General features: G+C 32.6%; 2 protein-coding genes across 3 annotated transcripts; both read left to right on the plus strand.

Annotated features, from left to right (window-relative positions):
* Positions 1-2,527: 2,527 nt before the first annotated feature.
* On the plus strand, positions 2,528-4,712 carry LOC114370509 (protein SCARECROW-like). Its single transcript, XM_028327869.1, has one exon. It carries the CDS (start codon positions 2,770-2,772, stop codon positions 4,381-4,383), a length of 1,614 nt encoding a protein of 537 aa, XP_028183670.1. The 5' UTR covers positions 2,528-2,769; the 3' UTR covers positions 4,384-4,712.
* Positions 4,713-12,616: 7,904 nt separating this feature from the next.
* On the plus strand, positions 12,617-20,733 carry LOC114370546 (casein kinase 1-like protein 6). 2 transcript variants are annotated; one of them, XM_028327928.1, is made up of 15 exons: positions 12,617-13,127; positions 13,254-13,353; positions 13,471-13,511; positions 14,192-14,261; positions 14,498-14,646; positions 14,735-14,830; positions 16,686-16,756; positions 17,098-17,159; positions 17,282-17,345; positions 17,449-17,533; positions 17,935-18,061; positions 18,168-18,241; positions 18,315-18,378; positions 18,595-18,728; positions 20,025-20,733. In XM_028327928.1, the coding sequence occupies exons 2-15, from the start codon at positions 13,278-13,280 to the stop codon at positions 20,268-20,270; spliced, it is 1,359 nt and encodes a 452-aa protein (XP_028183729.1). In that variant the 5' UTR covers positions 12,617-13,127; positions 13,254-13,277; the 3' UTR covers positions 20,271-20,733. The 2 variants fall into 2 exon arrangements, with proteins under 2 accessions (XP_028183729.1, XP_028183730.1); XM_028327929.1 differs by having other exon boundaries at positions 13,267-13,353.
* Positions 20,734-22,073: the final 1,340 nt, after the last annotated feature.

A 22,073-nucleotide genomic window follows, 5' to 3' on the forward strand; every position in this document is an offset into this window, starting at 1 on the left:
AGATCTAAAACACGGATCCTTTTCCTCTTGTTGGTGGTGCGCCGAATCAAATCTCAAACTTCAAATCAGTAGAACAACTTTTAGGTTTTTGGAAATCATCAACTAACAGAGATTAGCCATGGTAACGTGAAGAAATTTATGGAATCTATTGTGGTGTGGCTGTCAAAGAAAAAGTGAAAAAGAGAACAACCTGCAGAGGAATGACGGTTGCAGAAGTGAGATTGTGCTAGAGGAGCGACGATAATGGAGGAAGCGTGAGATGTTGAGGGCTCAGCGAAGGCAGCTATTGCAATTGCAGGCGAAATGGGTATGGGTGATGACACATATTGGTTGTGATAGGTACTAGGTGGTTGGGAAAGGTGACAGATATGCGATGGTTTTGTGGGTGGTGGTATGGTGTGGTGAAGTCGCATTTAGTGACATGGACGCTTGTACCTATGTGTTTAGTGACAACATGTAATGACGTGACATTATATCTGTCACGCCATCACTTAAAATATGCGGATTAAGGACAAGTAATAAAATGAAACTTATATTTCAGGTATTAAAAACTTAATTAAACAAAAAAAAAATCTGAATCTTGTGACCCACAAAAGTAAGCAACTAGATGACTGAGTTTACAAAATCAATCATCATTAACCATATGTTCTTTATTAATCAGGAGACTTGCATTCTAATAAAAATTAGACATGAATAAACTTTGTATATTAAACTGTCATTGTAGCATGGTAAAATAACTAGGACGGTCGTTCCATTCCCCTACAGCCATAATAAACTAACATAGGCATCACTTTCATCTAAAAGGTGATTTAATAACTGAATTAATATATGTTATTTTCAGTTAATAATCAATGGATACCCGTACAAAAGGGGTTAACCTACTTGTTAAAGATGATGTCTCAATAACCTAACTAACTACTCGGATTTAAACTTTCTTATTACTCAAATCAATTAATTTATGCTACTAAATAAGTTAAATCTACATGGGACTGGGAGAGATGTAACTTTTAGATTGAAAAGTGTTCGAGTAAAAAGACATTACTCACGGAAGAAAGTAAACTGGATAAGATAAGCCTAGTCATTATAGTATAAGAATGTTATTCATACAATAATTTATATAACGAATTATATCCAAGAGGAAAGTAACAAATTAATATTTACCAATGAAATAAATCAAAACAAAAGTATATAATGTAATAACTAATAAACGATACCATAAACAAAAATATACATAAAAAATATTATCGTAAAAAATGTTATGTGAATTTTTTAAATGAATAACACATTTCTTCATAATAAGTTCATAGAATTGAGTCATAAGTCATTGACTATGGCGACCGATGCTTTAGGAGAAAAATTTTAGCATGTTCGTGGAGAAGCCATAAATGTACAAAATTTTTATGCTACTAGCTTCGAATTAGTGTCTAAATTTTTTGTGGATGTGCCTAAAATTAATGATGATTTTTTTTATATAAATGATGAAAATTTTATGTTTAATTTAAGAGCATCCAATACTTTCTCCCTAAAAGATTAGTTAAAAAAAACTGAGAAAGTATATATCTTATCACTTCAGCTTTATTTGTTTCCAACATAGATATATGCAACGAAAATAGCAATGTTCTATTCCTTTTTTTTTTTTATGTTTGATTCCTGTAATATTCCCTATTCCAATTAATCTTAATTATCTTAAGCTCCTCGTTTTCTGAGCCTCATTAGAGCCAATATCATTTAAAATGATAAAAACAGAGACAATATCTGCCCGCACTACCGCAGCAAATTTGAATCGAGAAACAATAATTGTATAAATAAAGAGAAATTAAAAAAAATGTAAACTAAAATATTTGATATAACAAAGAGAGAGAAAAAAACAATATAATAAAAGTAAATAGTCTATATGATGACGGTGTGAAATTTTTATATTATTATTTAATTACAAAAATTTATTTATTTTTATAATATTTTTTAAAAAACTCACACCAACGTACTATTAAACTCATAATAAATATGTATGTATGAATAATATAATAAATCAATTCAGTGTCTGAATAATTTTCATTTCTTTCCTAACCAACGTAATCTATGACCTGGGATTTTGATTATTGCAATTTTCTGAGTGCCTTTTGCCAAGTCAGAGACCATTAAAGATAAACAACTCAAGCAATTTTCACTACAGTTTTATCATGACATTAATCAAATTATTTTATATAGGGTAGTTGTTGCTCCTTCTCCATCGCCATAGTCACGACAAACAAAAACGTCCCTCTCCTAGCTATTTTACATCAACTATGGAAAATAGCTCAAACAGTTAAGCCATGTAATTAAAAGGTTTGAAAAAATGTAACTTCATTAATTAGTTTAATAGTAAAATCACTGCCAAATCGACGTGTAATGATTAGCTTCTAGTCACTTATTTTTTTCTTAATGTCTTGATTAAGCCGGCCATCCCATGGAATTGGCAATGTCATTGACAATACAATACAATACAAGCCCCCATCATTTTTTTTTCTTTATTGTGCCACGAAAATTTGCCTTTAAAAGTGACACAAACCTCTTCTTCAAAGCCCCCTCTTACACCAATTCCTCCCTTATTCCACTTCTTTGTGTTTTGCTACATGCTTCTTACTTTCTTTCTTTTCCCTATCTCATAAATTTCCTATACATAAGTAGATATCATATATAGAAGCATTTGATATATCCTTCTATATAACTTTTCCTTATCTCGTAAATTTCTTTTACAAAAATAGATAGAAGTAGCATTTGATTCCTTCTATGATGAAAGTGGGATTTGAGGTGGTTCATGCAAATTATAATTCAAACATGATTCGTCCACACATGCATGAAACATGGGATGATCACTACTCAAATAACATTACTACTTCCTTGCCATTTTCATCTCCAACAACCCCATCAAACCCTTATCCAAAGCCAGCAACAGAAAACAACCATTGCCTCAACATGGGGCAGAATAATGAACTCTGTGATTGGATGGAGGAACAAGTTAGCGACTTCACCAAACACCTTGTTGAAGACTTTCCAGAAACAACAACCACTTCTGATAACTTGCTTTCTAATAACCCAACAAGGGTTAACATTGCTTCCCATCACAACCTTAATGTTCCCTCACTACTTTCACCCAAATTCAGTCAAAGAAAACCCTCATGTTTATTTAGACCCCAGTTTGAGTCCTTCACCAATAATGACCCCCCAAACTTCAATCTTCACATTCAAACAAATACCTCAACTTTAGATCAAAGCCAACACAATGTTGTTTATGATCAAGGGTTGAGCCTAATAACCCTTCTAATGGAGTGTGCAGTGGCAATCTCAGTTGACAACCTAGGTGAGGCTCATAGGATGTTACTAGAGCTAACACAAGTGTCCTCACCCTACAAAGCATCATGTGCTGAACGTGTTGTTGCTTATTTTGCGAAGGCCATGACTAGCAGGGTGATGAATTCATGGCTTGGAGTGTGTTCCCCTTTGGTTGATCACAAAAGCATAAACTCATCATTCCAAGTGTTCAACAACATCTCCCCTTTCATCAAATTTGCTCACTTCACTTCGAACCAAGCAATTCTAGAAGCAGTGAGCCATTGTGACAGCATCCACATAATTGACTTGGACATCATGCAAGGGCTTCAATGGCCAGCTTTTTTCCACATCTTAGCCACAAGAATGGAGGGTAAACCACAGGTAACAATGACAGGTTTTGGAGCCTCAATGGAACTCCTTGTTGAAACAGGAAAACAGCTCACAAACTTTGCAAGAAGGCTTGGCATGTCACTGAAATTCCTCCCTATTGCAACAAAGATTGGTGAAGTAATTGATGTGTCCACGCTTCATGTGAAGCCTGGTGAGGCAGTGGCAGTGCACTGGCTTCAGCATTCACTGTATGATGCAACTGGACCTGATTGGAAAACATTGAGGCTCCTTGAGGAGTTGGAGCCAAGAATCATCACCTTGGTGGAGCAAGATGTGAACCATGGAGGAGGAGGGTCTTTCTTAGACCGTTTTGTTGCTTCCTTGCACTACTACTCCACCCTCTTTGATTCCCTTGGAGCATACTTGCACAATGATGATGAAAACCGGCACCGTGTCGAGCATGGCCTTCTCTCCAGAGAGATCAACAATGTGTTGGGCATAGGAGGACCTAAGAGGAGTGAAGACAAGTTTAGGCAGTGGAGGAATGAGCTTGCTAGGCACTGTTTTGTGAAGCAGGTTCCAATGAGTGCCAATTCAATGGCTCAAGCACAATTGATATTGAACATGTTTTCACCTGCTTATGGGTATAGCCTTGCACAAGTTGAGGGAACTTTAAGGCTTGGATGGAAGGATACTAGCTTGTACACAGCTTCTGCATGGACCTGCAGTAATTCTAGCTAGATATACCTTAATAAAGGTTCATAGCTAGCTTTTCAAAATTGGGTCTTCAAAGTGTTCAAAGTTCAAAGTAGTAGCTGGAAAATTGAGCTGTATATTGAGAAGATTGATTACAACTTTTTAGGTAATAGATAAACAATTCTGTAGCCATTTTCATATGTTCACACATAATTTATGGTTTCCTTAAAAACTAGTTTGTTTGCTTTTGTCAAATATTCTACTTAGACAAAAGTTAATTATCGCATGGGGTATGTTGTGATTATTTTTTATAGCTAAATGTTAGGTATTAGCTTTTTGTTGGTGAAAAGATTCAAATTCACAGTCCTTTTTTACTTTCTTATTTTTTACTACTAAGTCTAACATTATAATTTTTTTATAGATAAATGTTAATAGGTAAGATTGTTAGCTTTGTTAGTAAAAGAGATTACTTTTCATTTTTTCTCAACTCACTTTATATCTTCAGTTCATGTCAATCTTTTTTTCTTTTTATCATAATATTGATATAAAATTATTTATAAAAAAACAATAATAAATCTTTGTCGAAAATTATAAACACACACAACATATATATTCCTTACACAATTTATTTTAAACACAAATGATTAACATGGATTCGAATTCTATTATTAACTTCATGTTACAAACTTATTCTTCCATTTTTTGGGCCTCGGAAGGTGCGGGAATCTCTCTACTTTCCATCTTCTTGTCTCTCATTGGATGCTTCCGTATCTTGTTGATTTAATTTAACCACATGACCAAACGTGGAAGAAATTAAATGCTATCATGAGTACTTCAATCTTTTCTCTTTCTCTGTGGTCCCAATAATGTTGTTTAAATTTAGGCACGCACCTCCGTGTGCCTCTCTACTTGCATAAACAAATTTCCCAACAAGCTGCAGAACAATGGATGTGATATGAGTTCTAACAACTTCCTTGAATTTCACATGGTTATGTTTCACAAATTTAACCTTGTAGGCATGCTTTTACATAGTGTTCCGCAGATGTGGTCTTAATGTCAATATATTTTAATTCACCACAATACAATCATTGCAGTCACCTAGTCGTATTTTTTCACAATATAAAGATTTTTCGATTCGCCACAATACAATTGCAATGACAACTAACAATAATTTAAAACCATGTTTTTAGGTGTGAACAAGAAATTAATTATATCAGGCATGTCCGGTGATGACTATAGACTATAGTTAGGTCATGGTGTGTGCACTTCATTAATATTGAACCTATTGAATTGATGTCGTTTTTTTTTATAAGCAATGGTGAAGCATGTTTTGCGGAAAATGTGTAGTCGAAGAATGAATAGGGAAGAAACGCATTTGATGCCTTTTTAACGCGTTTTATTAAAAGCAATGGTGCTGCATGTTTGCGTTTCATGTAATCCCCACTGGGTCAGCCTCTTATGAGTTATGAGGGTACGGTTTAGGTAATTTTCACAACATTCTAAATTAAACTTATTGCCGTATCGTGTATAAAAATAAATAATAAAGCGTTTTATGCTAATATTTTGGCACAGCACAATGAGATGACTAGTGTGTAATATTGATGACTAAGTCCTTATTTGTTATAAAGTTTTAAAAAAAATTATTATATATTTTTTTCAATAGAAAATATATTACATATGTAGAAAGAGTAACATTAGGTGGGAAAATTTGATTATTATAAAAAAAATAAGAAATACGAAATAAGAAATGTAGGGAGGCGTTTCTTGAAAGTATGAATTTTTATTCATATGTTTGTTAGGTATCAGAAAATAAGAAATGTGGTTGTTTTAAGAAATAATTTTATATTCCTGGCCATTGTGTTTGTTTTGAGAAATAATATTATATTCGTAAGAACAAAATAATTATAATGCTATTATGTTTTAAAATAATGATATTTTTGAAAACATAATAGTATTATTTTAAATATATAATTATTTTTAAGAAAATGGTATTTGATAGTTTTCATTGTTATGAAATAGTGAATAAATACATGATCTTCTCTACCGTCTCTTCATGATTATTGAAGACAAAATATCAAAATAGAATCACAAATAAAAAGAAAAAAAATAGGGATTTGGATCAATTATAATTTAAATTCAGATCATAGTTAATTTCTATAATTAATGGATTCTAACACTCCCTCTCAAGTTGATGCAAGAATGTCACACATTCTCAATTTGTCAAGAGAATTATTAAGGGCCTTGGATGCTCCTGCCTTGGTCAGGATATCAGCAAGTTGTTCTAATTTTACAAAAGGAAAGGCAATAATATCATCTTCAATCTTCTCTTTGACGGAATGTGTGTCAATTTTCACATGTTTTGTACGATCATGTTGGACGGGGTTGTTAGCAATCTCTATGGCTGATTTATTATCACAGTAAAGCTTCATTGCATCCTTTCGTTCATATTCAATATCCTTCAATAGACTTCTAATCCATAACAGTTCACATATTCCAATTGTCATCCCTCTAAACTTTGCTTCAGCACTTGATCTAGCAACTACTTGTTGCTTTTTACTTCACCAAGTTACTAGATTTCCTCCCACAAAAGTGAAGTAGCCAACGATAGACCTTTTGTCATCTGCTGATCCAGCCCAATCAGCATTAGTATAACCCTCAACTTTGAGGTGATCATGATTTGAGAATAACAAACCTTTTCCTGGTGCAGATTTTAAGTACCATAATATATGTTCAACATTATTCATATGCGGTTTTTTTGGGGCATGCATAAATTGGCTCACGACATTGACTGCATATGCTATGTCTGGTCTAGTATGAGACAAGTAAATTAGTTTTCCCACTAGTCTTTGACATCTTCCTCTATCTGCACTGGTTTCATCAGCACAATGAAAATTCTTGTGATTTTATTCTATGGGAGTATCAATTGGTTTACACCCAAGCATTCCTGTTTTAGCTAACAAGTCTAAAACATACTTTCTTTGAGAAAGAAAGATACCATGCTTGGACCTTGCAACTTCTATTCCTAACAAATATTTGAGATCTTCAAGTTGTTTCATGTCAAATTCAGAAGCTAAATGTCTCTATAAGCTTAAAATTTCATCAGGATCATTTTCGGTCACAATCATATCATCAACATATATTATCAATGCAGTGATCTTACCTTGATTATGCTTGAGAAACAAAGTGTGATCAGAATTGCTTTGTGTGTAACAGAAAAACTTCATAGACTTTGTAAATCTTCCCAACCAAGCTATTGGTGATTGTTTCAATCCGTATAGGGCCTTTTTAAGCTTACACACCAAAGGAATATTTGCGTACTTTGGTATACCACGAGGAGGATCCATATAAACTTCTTCCATTAAATCTCCATGTAAAAAGGCATTTTTTTACATCGAATTGAAGAAGTGGCCAGTCTTGATTTGTTGCTAGTGATAATAACACCCTCATTGTATTGAGTTTTGCAACTGGTGCAAAGGTTTCTTGGTAATCAATCCCGAAGGATTGAGTGTAACCCTTTGCAACTAGCCTTACTTTATATCTCTCCACATTTCCATCAATTTTATGTTTGACAGTAAACACCCATCTGCAACCAACTGTGCTATTTCCATTCGGTAAGGTTACAAGTTCCCAAGTAGCATTTTTCTCCAATGCTTCCATTTTTGTTTTCATTGCTTGGATCCACCTAGAATCTGCTATAACTTCCTGCAAACAACTAGGAGTAAAGGCACTAGATAATTGAGATACAAAATTGACATATGACTTGGATAGCTTTTCAGATGACATGTAGTTGTTTATGGGGTATTTGACCTTACAATTAAGAGTTGGTTCATACTTAATTGGGGGTTGTACTCTATTTGTAAAAGGTGGAAGAGTGTAAAGGCTCACTATAGGGTTAGAATTTGGGGTAGAATAGACATTGCATTGTATATAAGTGGAAACACAATTTTGTGTATCAACAACATAATGAAAAGGAGTAAGAGTTTCAGGTGATACCTCTACAAAATTATTTTCGAATTGGATCAACAATGGATTTGAGGTTGAAGGAGAGATTATACTATCATCTTCGACCATATTCTCATTTACATTATTCTGAATTTGATCATTCATGTTCTCATCTCCATTATCTTGAATTTCGTTATTTGTTGTTGTCGGCATAACATTAAATAACCTGATATCTTGGTCAAGTCTATCATCATTCTGAACCTCCAAATCACCCCCCCCCCCTTTGAGGTGAAGAATGAAGTGTTTTCCAGGGAAAAAACTTTTCATGCTCTTGAAATGTAACATCCATTGACACAAAAAATCTTTTTGTAGATGGATGATAGGCCTTCTATCCATTTTGAGTGGTGTTGTATCCCACAAAGACATATTTCATTGCTCTAGATTCTAATTTTGTTCGCTGGTGAGGATGCAAATGCACATATATGACACAACAAAAAATATGGGATGGTAAATGATTGATAAAATTAAGGGTGAAATGATGAGAAAAGACATCAAAAGGTCTCTTAAAGTTTAACACACTTGAGAAAACTCTATTAATAAGATAAACTGCAGAGCTTAAAACTTCACCCCATAAGTTAGAAGGAATATTAATGTCATATACCATGATGTTTGATGAAGAATACCAACAAATTTCATAAAATTTGTCAACTCATTTTTGTAGTATTCCCTTCCATTATCAGACTTGACTATCTTTATTGGAGTATTAAATTGTGTGCTTATCATTTTGTGAAAAACTTGAAAAACCTTACACACATCACTTTTGCGTTTAAGAATGTATAACAAAGTCATTCTTGTACAGTCATCCACAAATGTCACAAACCATCGCATTCCATTATGTGTGGAAAGAGGGGCAGGTCCCCAAACATTAGAGTAAATAATAGAGAAAGGAGCATCAACTCTATTGTTATTTATAGGAAAAGTAATGCGATGACTTTTTGTCATTACACAAGTTTCACATTTAAAATCACAGATATGACAATGGTCAAACAATGAAGGAAATAATCTCTTAAGGTAGCTAAAAGATGGATGTCCTAATTGCTTACGTCATTGCCAAATATCTCTTTTATTCTTGGCTTGTGTTTCATCACTCATAGAGTGAGCCAGTGCTTTTCCTTTGGTATATTGAGAATTACCTTCAAGATAGTATAATCCTTCACTTCTTTTACCACTGTCAATCTTCTCCTTCGTATGTATATATTCTGTAGAGTACAATATGTGGGAAAGAACAAGAAAGCACAGTTATGTAACTTGGTTAATTGACTAACAGAGAGAAGATTGTAGTTGAGAGAAGGAACAAAAAACACATTAGAAATGGATAGCAAGGGAGAAATGGATATTGTATCACTACCCATAACTGGGGAAGAAACACCATTAGCATTTATAATGATTGAAACAGAACTATTAGAGAAAACTGTCTAAACATATTTCTATCACAAGTCATATGATTTGTTGCTCCTGTGTCAATTATTCAATCACTACCCTTAGTAGTGTACCATCAAGACACTCAAGATTGAAGATAGATCATGTATATGTGGAGTAGAATCTGATTCATTTGACCTATTCTCCATTTTCATACTCAGAAATTAATCTTCAATTCTTAAGGAGGAGAGGTAATTGGAGTTGATTATGATACCATGTTAAGAAAATGGTATCGGGTAGTTTTCATTGATATGAAATAATGAATAAATATATGATCCTCTCTACCATTTCTTGATGATTATTGAGAACAAAATATCAAAATAGAATCACAAATAAAAAAAAAATATACAAAGATTTAGATCAATTATAATTTAAATTCAAATCAAAATTAATCTCTACAATTAATGGATTCTAACAATTATATTTTTTAGGAGAAATATAATTATAATTTAGTGATAATATAAAATTACTTTACATTATTAATGCATTATTATTAAATTCTAAATTATATATCCACACTTCTCTTACTCAGAATGAATTAGTGAAAATGTTTTTTTTTTACCGAAATTTGAAACAAAAGATATAAGTCTAGACCCTTAAATAATTTTTTTGGTGTCGTTTAATCCTATCCTCTCCCCATCGAGATATAAGTCTATATATATATATATATATATATATATATATATATATATATATATATCATTTTTCGGTATATGATATATATAAAATTTCAACATCGAAATGTCATATCCATGCATAAATCCCAGCAAGCATCATAATCAATCCTTATCAATTATTGCAAATAGTATGCTATTCCATAATCGTAAAAGCCTTCATTAATTCCTGAAGGGCCTTTTTTGGAGTGGGCTCAGTCGCACGTTCTCTTCCTGTATAAATTATAAACATGTACTCGTGACATATTTATTAGAAAATCATTATAAAGATGGTTTTGTGAATTTGTCCTTTTTTACTGCAACATAAAAGTATTTTAAAAATTAAGTACACAATTTTTTTTATAATTCGTTATAAAAGGTGTTCATCAGAGTTTATTCTAGTTTATGAAATCTATTCTTTTTGTATAAACTTTTTAAATAGAGAAGTTTATTAAAACATATTCTTTTTTAATTTGTTCCAATAATTTCCATAATTAGTTTATGAAATAAATTTCGTTTAATAAGAATTTGTTAAATTAATACATCATTCAATTATTTACACCCTTATTTTTTTTAAAGAATAATAAACATTGAACATATAAGTCCGTACACTGTCAAAAAACATATAACTTCGTAGATTTATTGCAGATTTATTTTTCTACTCCATAAGTACAATTTAGTGGCTGCAAAAAAAAAAAAAACAGTACATTTGTAGTGCTTGAATGTTTAATTCTTATAGTTTTACCGTAAATTGTTGTTTTTCTTAGTGTACAACTTTAGAGGAGGAGAGAATGATGTTTCATTCTAAGATAGGAAAAATTCCCGAACTTAGAGAAGGCTTATAAAATAAATTACTTATATTTATCTTAACTTATAAAGACGAATGAGAAATTAAACTTATATTTAATTTAATACTTGTTTACTTTATATAGTATAAGGTTATTTTCATTTTCATCATTTTAAATTTTTTGGTTGTTTTCATTTTGATTTTCTCAATTTTTGGTTTCTATAATTTTTTGTCTATTTTTGTGTTTACAAAATTTTCTACTAGATTTAACGGATGAATCTAATGACAGATACTATAATAAAAAAGACAAAAAAAAAACAAAATATTCTTATATTATAAAGACTACAAAATTATTTAAGACTAAATTAATCGTATAAGTTTCTCTTATTATCATAAGGAGTAATTTCTCTTATTATTATATGGAATAATTGCGACCAAAATGCCTTGACAAGTTAAAGACTATCAGAATTGACTTGAGAGCACCAGCAGCAATGTAATGTAGATACAATGACAAAAAAAAAAAAAAAAAAAAAAGGGGAAAAACTGTAAGGAAAATAACAGAAAAAAAAAACGAGCATGAGAAAAAGGGCAAAAATATAAATAGAAAATTAAGGAAAACATTTTTTGTCTTTTGACAGCGCAAACGTGGACGGCAGACAGAAGGAATCGCGTAACCTCAAGTCTTACGTTTTTTTTTCTCTCATTTCTTTTACGAAGAAGATAAATAAATAAAGAAAAACACAGTGAACTTGAGTTTATTTAAAAAATAAAAATAATCTTGTTTTTATGGTGCATTAACATTTTACTTCTAGGTTGAAAAAAGAAGAAGCTTAAGTATAATATTCATCTCCCTATTTTACTTTATCCATAAATTTAATCTCTTTATTTTAAAATAAAAATATTAATTTTTTTAAAATATATCGTATTATTCTCCTTATTTTAAAATAAAAATATTTAATATTTTTATTTTAAAAAATTCACAATTTCAATTAAATCCTTAATTATACTTAAATTTTATTTTTTATATTAACTCAATTAAATTTTAGATCTAACATATTCATTTAAGATATTATAAAAAATAATTTAATCTAGGAAATAAAAGATAAAATTAAAAGTTAAACAAAAATTTTGAATTTTTAAAAATATGAGAACCCGCATTATGAGTTTTCTAAAATATGAGATTGATTGAAAGTCTCTTAAAAACAAAAAAAAATCGCATTTTTTAGATAAAAGATCAAATATTTCTATGTCAAAATAGAGTTATCAAAATTTGCATTTAAGAAAAAAAAGTAATATAATAACTCGAAGTAAAATTGAATTTATTTAATATTAAAAAATGAATTTATTTAAAAATAAAAATTAAAAAAAGGAAACAGGATTCCTATAATCCTCATGCTTGCCTGCTTTTTTCCGTTCACATTATTCTTCTTCTTTTGTCTCTCTCTCTCCTCACGCCAAACCACACCAGCTTCGTCCCTTCATCTCCTCACTTTCTCATTTGTGGAATTACTTTTGTCTCTTCCTCTCTGATCTTCCACAGGCTCCTATTATCCCTTTTGCTTTCCCAATCCTTTTCGCGAAAAAAAAAAGTTCACTTTCTATTTTGGCCCCCTTTTGTGGTTCCTGAAACGCGTTAAGGGTTCTGTTTGTGTTATTGGGTCAATAATGGGGTCCTGTTTTTCTAAAATTACGGCCTCAATTTTTGCGGTCTGGGGGTGATTGATTTTGGGGTGAAGGAATGTAGCTGGAGGAGGTGGTTTTGTGTTCTCAATTAGAATTTCATCCTCATTCTTCAAAGGGGGTGTTGTAAATTTCTTAAATTTGATTCCTTTTTTGTTTACCCTTTGTTCCGGATACGCTGAATTGGTTCCAAATTTGATGACTTTGGTGTGAAATTTCATTGGATTTTGGTGGGTGTTTGAAGAAAGGTAGGATTCTTTTTTTTACGCTTGTGAATCTGTGGGTGTGGGTTGTTTTTTCCCCTCTCTGATTGGGATTGTGCACAATCACTTCGAATTGGGCACAAATCTGAGCATAAAAGAAGATCATTGCAGCTGGTGATTTTAGGTTATTTCATTATGGAGCATGTGATTGGTGGCAAGTTTAAATTGGGAAGGAAAATTGGTAGTGGGTCTTTTGGGGAGCTCTATTTAGGTATGCTCATATTTCTTTTCTCTTTTATTTTATTTTAATGCATTTTATTATGTGACTTTTTACGGTTTTTTTTTATTGCTGTAAACATGTAACGTTATATTTTGTCTTATGTTTTAGCTGTCAATGTACAAACTGGAGAGGAGGTGGCTGTTAAGCTGGTATGTTAAATTCTCTTCAAGCTTTTTTTTTTCCTGCCTGGATGGGCCACAATTTTTTTTTATTATGGAAATCTTTCATGAATTTATAGAGATCGCTTGATTTTTATTTATTTATTATTATTATTTCTGGTGGTTCTGATTGTATTTATACTATATTATCTTAAATATGCATAATGATGTTAATCACCTTGTATTAATCTGGTATATATCATGGTCTCTGGGGTCTTTTGTTATTCTATGCGGTAGGCATTGTCACTTTGGATGTGACGTGTCCTAAATTTTTTGTTAGTGCTACGGGAGTTCCGACAACCAACCGTGATACATAGAATTTGACATGAGACATGATTTATGGCTAAAGTAAAATAACAAAAGAAACGTCATGTCTTGCTGTTGGTCTCTTGCTGTTGAGTGTTAACTTTTGAACAATAAGTGGATGATCTGTTCTCATGTATTGAAGTGACATATGGAATGTCATTATGTTTTCTTTGTAAGATTGTCTTGTAGCTGCTGGATACTCACTTTGGTTCATATTTTTACAACACAGTTTATGTTGGATTCATCATCATATTTTGCTGGTTTTGGAGATAATTTTTTTGTTACCAGTTAATGGTTTAACTACTCATGATATTCTACATTTCAAGTTCCTAACAATCCCATCTTGTTCTGCCAAACAATTCCAGGAACCTGTGAAGACCAGGCATCCACAGCTTCACTATGAGTCAAAACTGTATATGCTTCTTCAAGGAGGAAGTAAGTCTACATCCCTCTTTCTTTTTAGTATTTAGGAATTAGGATATTAAAAGTATTATCTAACCTAATGCTAGAAGTTTCAGGCAAATGTATCTTAATAACATTAATCATTATATAACATACGCATTTGTCCCTGTTTTCTTGATTCTGGTGACATGATTGGTGCACCATATCTTCTTTAAGTAATGAAATCAGAACCATTAGTCTCAAACAGTCAAACCTTTTCCTTTATGAAGCGGGGATTCCCCACCTCAAGTGGTTTGGAGTTGAGGGAGACTACAATGTCATGGTTATCGACCTTCTTGGACCAAGTCTGGAAGATTTATTCAATTATTGTAATCGGAAGTTCACATTGAAGACAGTGTTAATGCTTGCGGATCAATTGGTATGTCTGTATGCAACTATTTTCAAAGAAGGTACTTTAAAAAGTGATACTAATGTTTTATTTGCTTAATATTCTTGTCTATTTTCAGATTAACAGAGTTGAATATATGCATTCAAGAGGTTTCCTTCACCGTGACATAAAGCCGGACAATTTTCTAATGGGTCTAGGACGAAAGGCAAATCAAGTATGTTATTGTTGAAGATAATTTCTTTCAATTTTTGTTTCCCCCCGTCTTCTTATATTCCCTTATCTATTGTGAAATCTGTATACCTTTTTGTGAAGTTTAATGATCAAGAATATGTATGAACCGGGGGGGGGGGTTAAAACTGGTGTTCAAAGTTCAAACATATGGCAGGATCATTTTTTAGCTGTTATCTTCACGCCTTGCTAATGAAAGTTCTTGTTGAGCACATCCAAGAGCCAATTATGTATGCCTTTTGTAGAAAACATAGTCCTAGTGGAATAGTTTTTTTTGGTGAAAAGTCCTATGGAAATAGTTTGTGAAGGAATAAATTGTAAACTAAAGTTGTTGGGAGAAGCTTTAGAATCACATGGTTTATGGTGGTTTATGATTAAATAAAAATGAAGTGGAGTAAATGGAAATGCAAGTTAAACAAGAGGTGCACAAGCATTGGCATAGAGGTGAAAATTGGAGATTATTTTTAGTAGGGTATCTTGTATCTATCATACAGAGTGAAGCAGAAAGAAAGGGAGCTCCAAAGATGTAAATCATAGGATTCATGTGGGCAGGATGAAATGTAGAAATGTTCCAGGTGTTATTTCTGATTGAAAGGTGTCTCAAGCTCAAAGGAAAATTTATTGAACAGCCTAGATCAGCATTGGGTAATAAAGTAGCAAAAAAAGTATAATACAAGAAAATATAAGATCATGAATTAATGCATGAGAGAAAGTAGTAGCACCTACTTGGGAAAAGATGATTGAATCTTGCCTATGATGGTTTGACCATTTGGGGAGTACAACAGAAACCCTACTAAAAATAATTGATCAGATGGGGGATGGACTGATAAATAGAGGCAGAGGATGACCATGAAAATTGAGTAGTTAAGATGAAGGTCTAACTAGCCTTTTGGAAGTCTTGGTTTTTGACTGAATATAATGGCATCATTTGATCCAATATGCTTGTCTCTGTTTGGAAGATTTTGGTTGTTTTTTTAGTCTTTGATGTGTAAATAGAAAGGAAAGGAAAATTAAAGTGATTCTGATGCATTAAAAAAAAATTCAAAATATAAGCTTAGCTGAATGCTATTGGAATTGGCAGTTATATACTAGGATTCCCGTGTTTGTCCTTTAATTGGTCTAGAACATTCTTGCTTTTTTTTGGTCGTTTACAATCCCTAAACAAATTTCACCAGTGCATTTTTCTTATTTTTTCTATGATTCTATGATGTTTTAGTTCATAATACATCCTAACACTATTGTTTGATAGACTTCATTTTGTAGCCTTCTTGCTGGTCAAAACAATTGGTTTTTTGAAGGGGAAATGTTTTCCTTATCATTATATATGCTTAGTTATTGGCCAGATTTGAGTTAATTTTCTGTTAGGACTTAGGGCAGACAGAAGGGGAGGTGAAATTGTTTGGGAAATTTTGAACAGTTAGTTAGGCACAAGTAAAGCAGTTAGTTAGAGGCTATTGGTTAGATGAATAGGGGAAATGAGGATGGAAGGATTCATTCAAAGAATTATAGTTAGTATGAAATGGGAAACCCTTTGTGAAGAGGACACTGTTGGAGAATTCTTTTTCCTATTCTTGGTCATTTAATAAAATTGTTCCTTTTTTTGTTTCTCTCAAAGTCTCAATTTCTCGACTCTCTTTCCTGGGTTTGTAACATTCTTTTCTTATTTTAATTAACTTGTGGATGTTATACATGACTTGTTTGTCCATCTTTTATTTCCAATCTATTTTAATGGATTCCAATTCTTTTGTCCGACTAAATAAATGTTTGATAAGAAATAACTCAGTTTCACATGCAAATTTCAGTTTTTTTAACTATACATCATTCTGGGTGTCTCATTTCAGGTGTATGCCATTGACTATGGCCTTGCAAAAAAATATAGGGATCTTCAGACTCATAGGCACATACCATACAGGTTGGTTTTGTCTCATTATTTAAGTAGGGTGTAATATTTAGTTAAGCAACAACACTTGGGCAAACCAAACCTGATTTAGTAATTGCACAGATCTTCCTTTCTTTGATTCTATGCATTTGCATCACTTTAATAGGCTATTATTACTAGTGTATTTTAACAATAATAATAAATTATTATTATTATTATCATTATCAAACTTGCTCCAACAAATTCCCGCTGGTAGAATAGTGTGTGATACCCATCGAGCTACAGACCCTACTCACAGCGTTGGAATCCCCTTGTTTGAAATATAGCCTCCTTGATCTCAAACTGTTTTTCTAATAATTGTGTTCCTTGCATAGGGAAAACAAGAACCTTACAGGCACAGCACGCTACGCAAGTGTCAACACTCATCTTGGAATTGGTGAGTAATATTTTGTGCTGCTTTATTCCTTTTTCTGTTGACAAGAAAAAGTTAGAGGTGAATTATTACATTATTAGACTTGAATGTTTTCTATAAACTAATTATATTTATTTTACTGGTAGAACAAAGCAGAAGGGATGATCTGGAATCTCTTGGTTATGTGCTCATGTATTTCTTAAAAGGAAGGTTGGATAATTGACAAATGCTTCTAATTTATCCCTTTGGAAGTCAGATGTTATTACATGATTTTCTCACCATCAGCTTTCTTTCTTACATTTTCCTTTTTCAGTCTTCCCTGGCAAGGACTGAAAGCTGGCACCAAAAAACAAAAATATGATAAAATCAGTGAGACAAAGGTGTCAACTCCCATAGAGGTATTATGGCTAACTGGATCTGTGAGGTTTTTCGGAGAAAGTAACACTAGATCTTGATTTGATACATGTTAGGCTGGATTTTCTGATACCATAGAGGTTAATAATAAGACAGGCCAGGCTTGAAAGCCAGCTCCGGAGTAGTTTGGACATTTGAATGTTAATACTTATACAAGCATGGCTGCCGGTTTCTTGTACACTAGAAATTTGGCACTAAGTGTTCTACTTTTATTTAATACTAAGATTGACCAATGCTCTCTGATTTTTGTTCACTTTTTAATTCTTAACCCTGTATTAATCCTTGTTTTCAACAGTAGGCACTTGGCATTACCTGTAAAATTCCCCCACTTTTGTCTCAGATTTCAATTTTATTAATCCGTTGAAAAATGTGCTTGTGTAAACAGGTGCTCTGCAAATCATATCCGTCTGAGTTTGTATCATACTTCCGCTATTGCCGATCACTGCAGTTTGAGGACAAGCCAGATTATTCGTATTTAAAGAGACTTTTCCGAGACCTATTTATTCGAGAAGGTATGTTACCCAAAATATCTAATTGGGATAATGCATTCAGTATATTATGCTGGAAGCTTTTAGTGTATTTAGTGGTTGTAAATTGATCTTGACATTGTTTATGCAGGGTACCAGTTTGATTACATTTTTGACTGGACTATGTTAAAGTATCCACAGATCAGTGGCAGCTCCAGAGGGAGGGTTAGTACTTCTGTGCTTGCTTATTTTGTTTATGTTGTCTATGGTTGGTCACTTACTGTAGTTGTAATAACAGCATGTCACTGGCAAGGCAGCTATGCATGCAGGTCCACATGTACAAAAAGCAGAAAAGATCTCAGGTTCATTCTCTTTCTGCTGATTAAGATAATGAAGTTTGGTGTCCTAATGAGCCTGACCTTGGGTGGTCAGAAATTTTGAATTTAATATATGCTGTGTTAGAAAATAATTGCATGAAAGCAGTCAACTATCATTATCTTTTTCATGGCTCCCACCAAAGTTAAACTAATTTACTTTTCTCAATTTCAATTTTGTATTGGTCATGCGATTTCTTTCAGTTGGGAAAGAAATTCGAGAGAAATTTTCTGGTGCAGTTGAAGTGTTCTCCTGGAGGAACCCTGCAAATGCTAGTCCTCGTGGTGATCACACCAAACATAGAAGTTTTGAGGATGCACCAGTGCAAAAGGATTTGGTAATATTTTTCAACAATAAGAATATATGAATCACCATTTGAAGTTTTCATATGAGAATATTAGGGCCTGTATGGTTTAACAATTTTTTTATTTTTTGTTTTTTCACTTCCTGTTTTCTCTAATAATAATAAAAAAAAATTGTCATTGTTTTCAATTTGCTTTCTAATATTTGTACAGGAAATGGTGAGAATACCAAAATATTATTTTCATCATTTCTGTACATATATTTGAAAATAGGAAACAAAGTGCAAATTTGGTGTTATTTTGTAATTATAAATTAAATCAAGAAAATAAAATGGAAAACGTTTTCTCAAACCAAAGAGACCTCTTATTTTCTAGATATCTGGTTTGTAGAGATATTGCATGCTATTGTCTTTTGTATGGAGGGTTTATAGTTTGGACTTTGAAAAACTTCTATCTTGGAAGAAATGGGGAAAGAAGCCAATAAGAGAGTAAATTAGCTTACTTTTTCTCATAAATGATGGGATATTTTTTGTTCTAATCTTGTGTTTTAATTTTGTATATGGTTTCAATATCCTCTTTTTTAACTGAAGATTGATTTGAAACTAGCAAGTAGCCCATGTACTTGTGCTAGTAAATACGTGTAAAATATATAAGTTAAATTAAAATAAAATGTTTCAGAGAAGGCTGTTTTAATTGATGAAGGATTGTTTTATTGTTAGTAAAAATATAAATTAAAACAGGATATAAGCTGAAACATTAAGTTTTGAAAAGTCCCCAAAATTAAGTTAATTTATAGTAAGATTGTTTTATTGCTAATTTCCAAGCATTATGTTTTACGTTGATGGAGGAAATTTGAATATTGATTAAAGAAACTATTTGAGTATTGATTAAAGAAACTAAGGTAAGTAAAAATCTTCATTTTATTGAATAAATAGTTAAAAAGAAAAAAAATATATTGATTTGATGTAATATAAATCTTTAGAAGACAAGTGTCACAAAATGAGAGAGAAACATGACAAAGTGAGGAGATATGTGAAGACATTATTCTACTCAGGAATGAGGACCGGATTTGTTATATAGGGGTGGATTCACTGGCTGAATTATTAGAAATCACTTGGTGATTTCCACTTCTAAATCAAGAGAGTCATTAAAAGAGAAGTGAGACCTACCAAAATTGGTGATTTCCAATCAATAATAGATGTTAGAGTGATGCTAGCATTCCTTGGTGGTACTTGACTCCAATCAGATTTATACTTTGTGATTATTGAAGAAGTCTTGTGTTTACTATCAATTATTGGTGTATGTTTAACTCTTTACCATGTATTTGACAGCACTATGCGCAACACAATTCCACTCGATATGGCAGCAGTTCAAGAAGAGCCATGATCTCATCGAACAGGCCAATATCCTCAGGTGACCATACTGGCAGGCAAACCATAACTGGGAGCCGTCCATCTGGTGCTCACAGAGTTCAACCAGTGTATGACACCAAACAAGCAACTTATACGCATGGTGGCTCTATAAGAGGCCGTGATGATCCTCTGCGGAACTTTGAGCTCCTCAATATCAGGAAGTAATTAAGTAAAGGTTGTGTCTTTTTGTTGTTATATTCTGAATTATGACACTCCTGAGATGCAAGATCACCTTTTATTCAAGAATAGTCTCAAGCATTATGGAAAGAAACCCAAGAGTTGAGGTCATAATGGCATGATCTCCTGATATCAGTTTTGGACAAAGGTGGACTTTTTTCTGCCCCCAGAATTGTTGTTTCACCAGGTTTCTCAGCCACTGTAGCGTGTTCTTAAGACGTGCCGAAGAGAATTCAACTGAAATTCTTTTAATATTTAATTACTGTACTAGATGAGACCTAAGTTGTAGTACGTTCCATGATACAACACCATGTTCTTGTTTCTTAACAATGAGGTCCAACGCTGCCTGTATGTTACATATTAAAACTGCCCTTAAGAATGGAATTTATTTACAAGCTACTTTTATTGTTCTGACATGGCTTGAAAGTTAAAAGGATTTTCCACTCTAGAACCAGAACTCATCAATGCACGTTGTGTAGAGAACTTTACACTTTATAAGTTAAATCTAGACATGAATGTAAGTCTGGCATTATCATCATCCTCTAAGCTGCGATGTTCTTAACACTCGTGATTGGGTTTCTAGTAAAAACTACTGCTTGATCGTTTGATTAATCTGGTTGGTTATAAGGTGCAGTGTAACGTTTGTTTTACCGTTTCAATCCGTTGGTATGCGTTCTTGTGACAAGCAACAAATTGTTAATTCTTTGAATGTACATCTGGAGTTTGTTCACGGAAAAATAAACACACTAAATGATGGAAACTTTGGATACACATGAAAAGTACAAGTATGATAAATTGAACTTCTGAGATCCTAAGAAAAGAGTTATGGAAACAATTATAGTTCTGGTTTACAACTGAGCCTGAGAACTGCAGCCTCTGACCAAAAATAATATGATTGCCAAACGCTTCTGAAGGTCATCAATGCCCTGCCCGAGCTGCAATTACATCAAAATTCAAAGGTCAAACAACTAGACAAATAAAAAGCAAACCATCTAAACAAAACATGACACCCAAAACAAAAGTGTCAATTTGTAACTTCAATTATAAGGGGCCAGAGTAAATTCTCAACTTATAAGTTACACAAAAGAAATTCATATGTATTCTGTCTATTCATTTCGTTGTAGACAATAGAGCGGGGTAGGAGGGGTTGTGGAAATGGAGGATTGATCTTTTTAAAGGATTATTTCGATTTCATTAGGAATGAGGATTTGAAATATCACATATTAATTAATAAAAGAGAGATTTAACAACTAAAAGAAAGATGAATTCTTTGTTGGTATCCTTCCTTTTTTCCAAATGAAACCAAGAGAGATAGAATCAAAGCGATTGATTCCCTAATCCTCCATTTTGAAAAGTGGAAATAGAGAAGAGAAGGAGAAATTTCAAAAATTAGTGTGTAGAATCATTGTTTGATTTTAGTACACTTTAAATTGGCATAAATGTAGAATCATTGTTCGTGTTTCCCTGGCTGTGGACTTTAATTATACTACATAATTTATGTGAAGACTGAAATGATGTCAGATGCCATAGTTGATGCCTTGGATAATGATGAAGTTGAAAAGGAGACTGAAGAGCTAAAACAGGTACTAAAACCTTTCATTTCATTTTTTATTTAAGTTTTTTACGTGCTGCAATGCTAATTTGTGTTCTTTTTGGGGCTCTGGCAGGAGTTAATGATCAGCTACTCCCAAAAGGAAGAATCAAAACAAAGAGAAAAATACTAACCATAATTTTTCTAACGCACTCTTTTAACTTAGTGTAACGATGGAAAAAGAAATGGTGTAGAAGGTT

The sequence above is a fragment of the Glycine soja genome, chromosome 10 (genome assembly GCF_004193775.1).
Source record: "Glycine soja cultivar W05 chromosome 10, ASM419377v2, whole genome shotgun sequence".
Taxonomy (NCBI): domain Eukaryota; kingdom Viridiplantae; phylum Streptophyta; class Magnoliopsida; order Fabales; family Fabaceae; genus Glycine; species Glycine soja.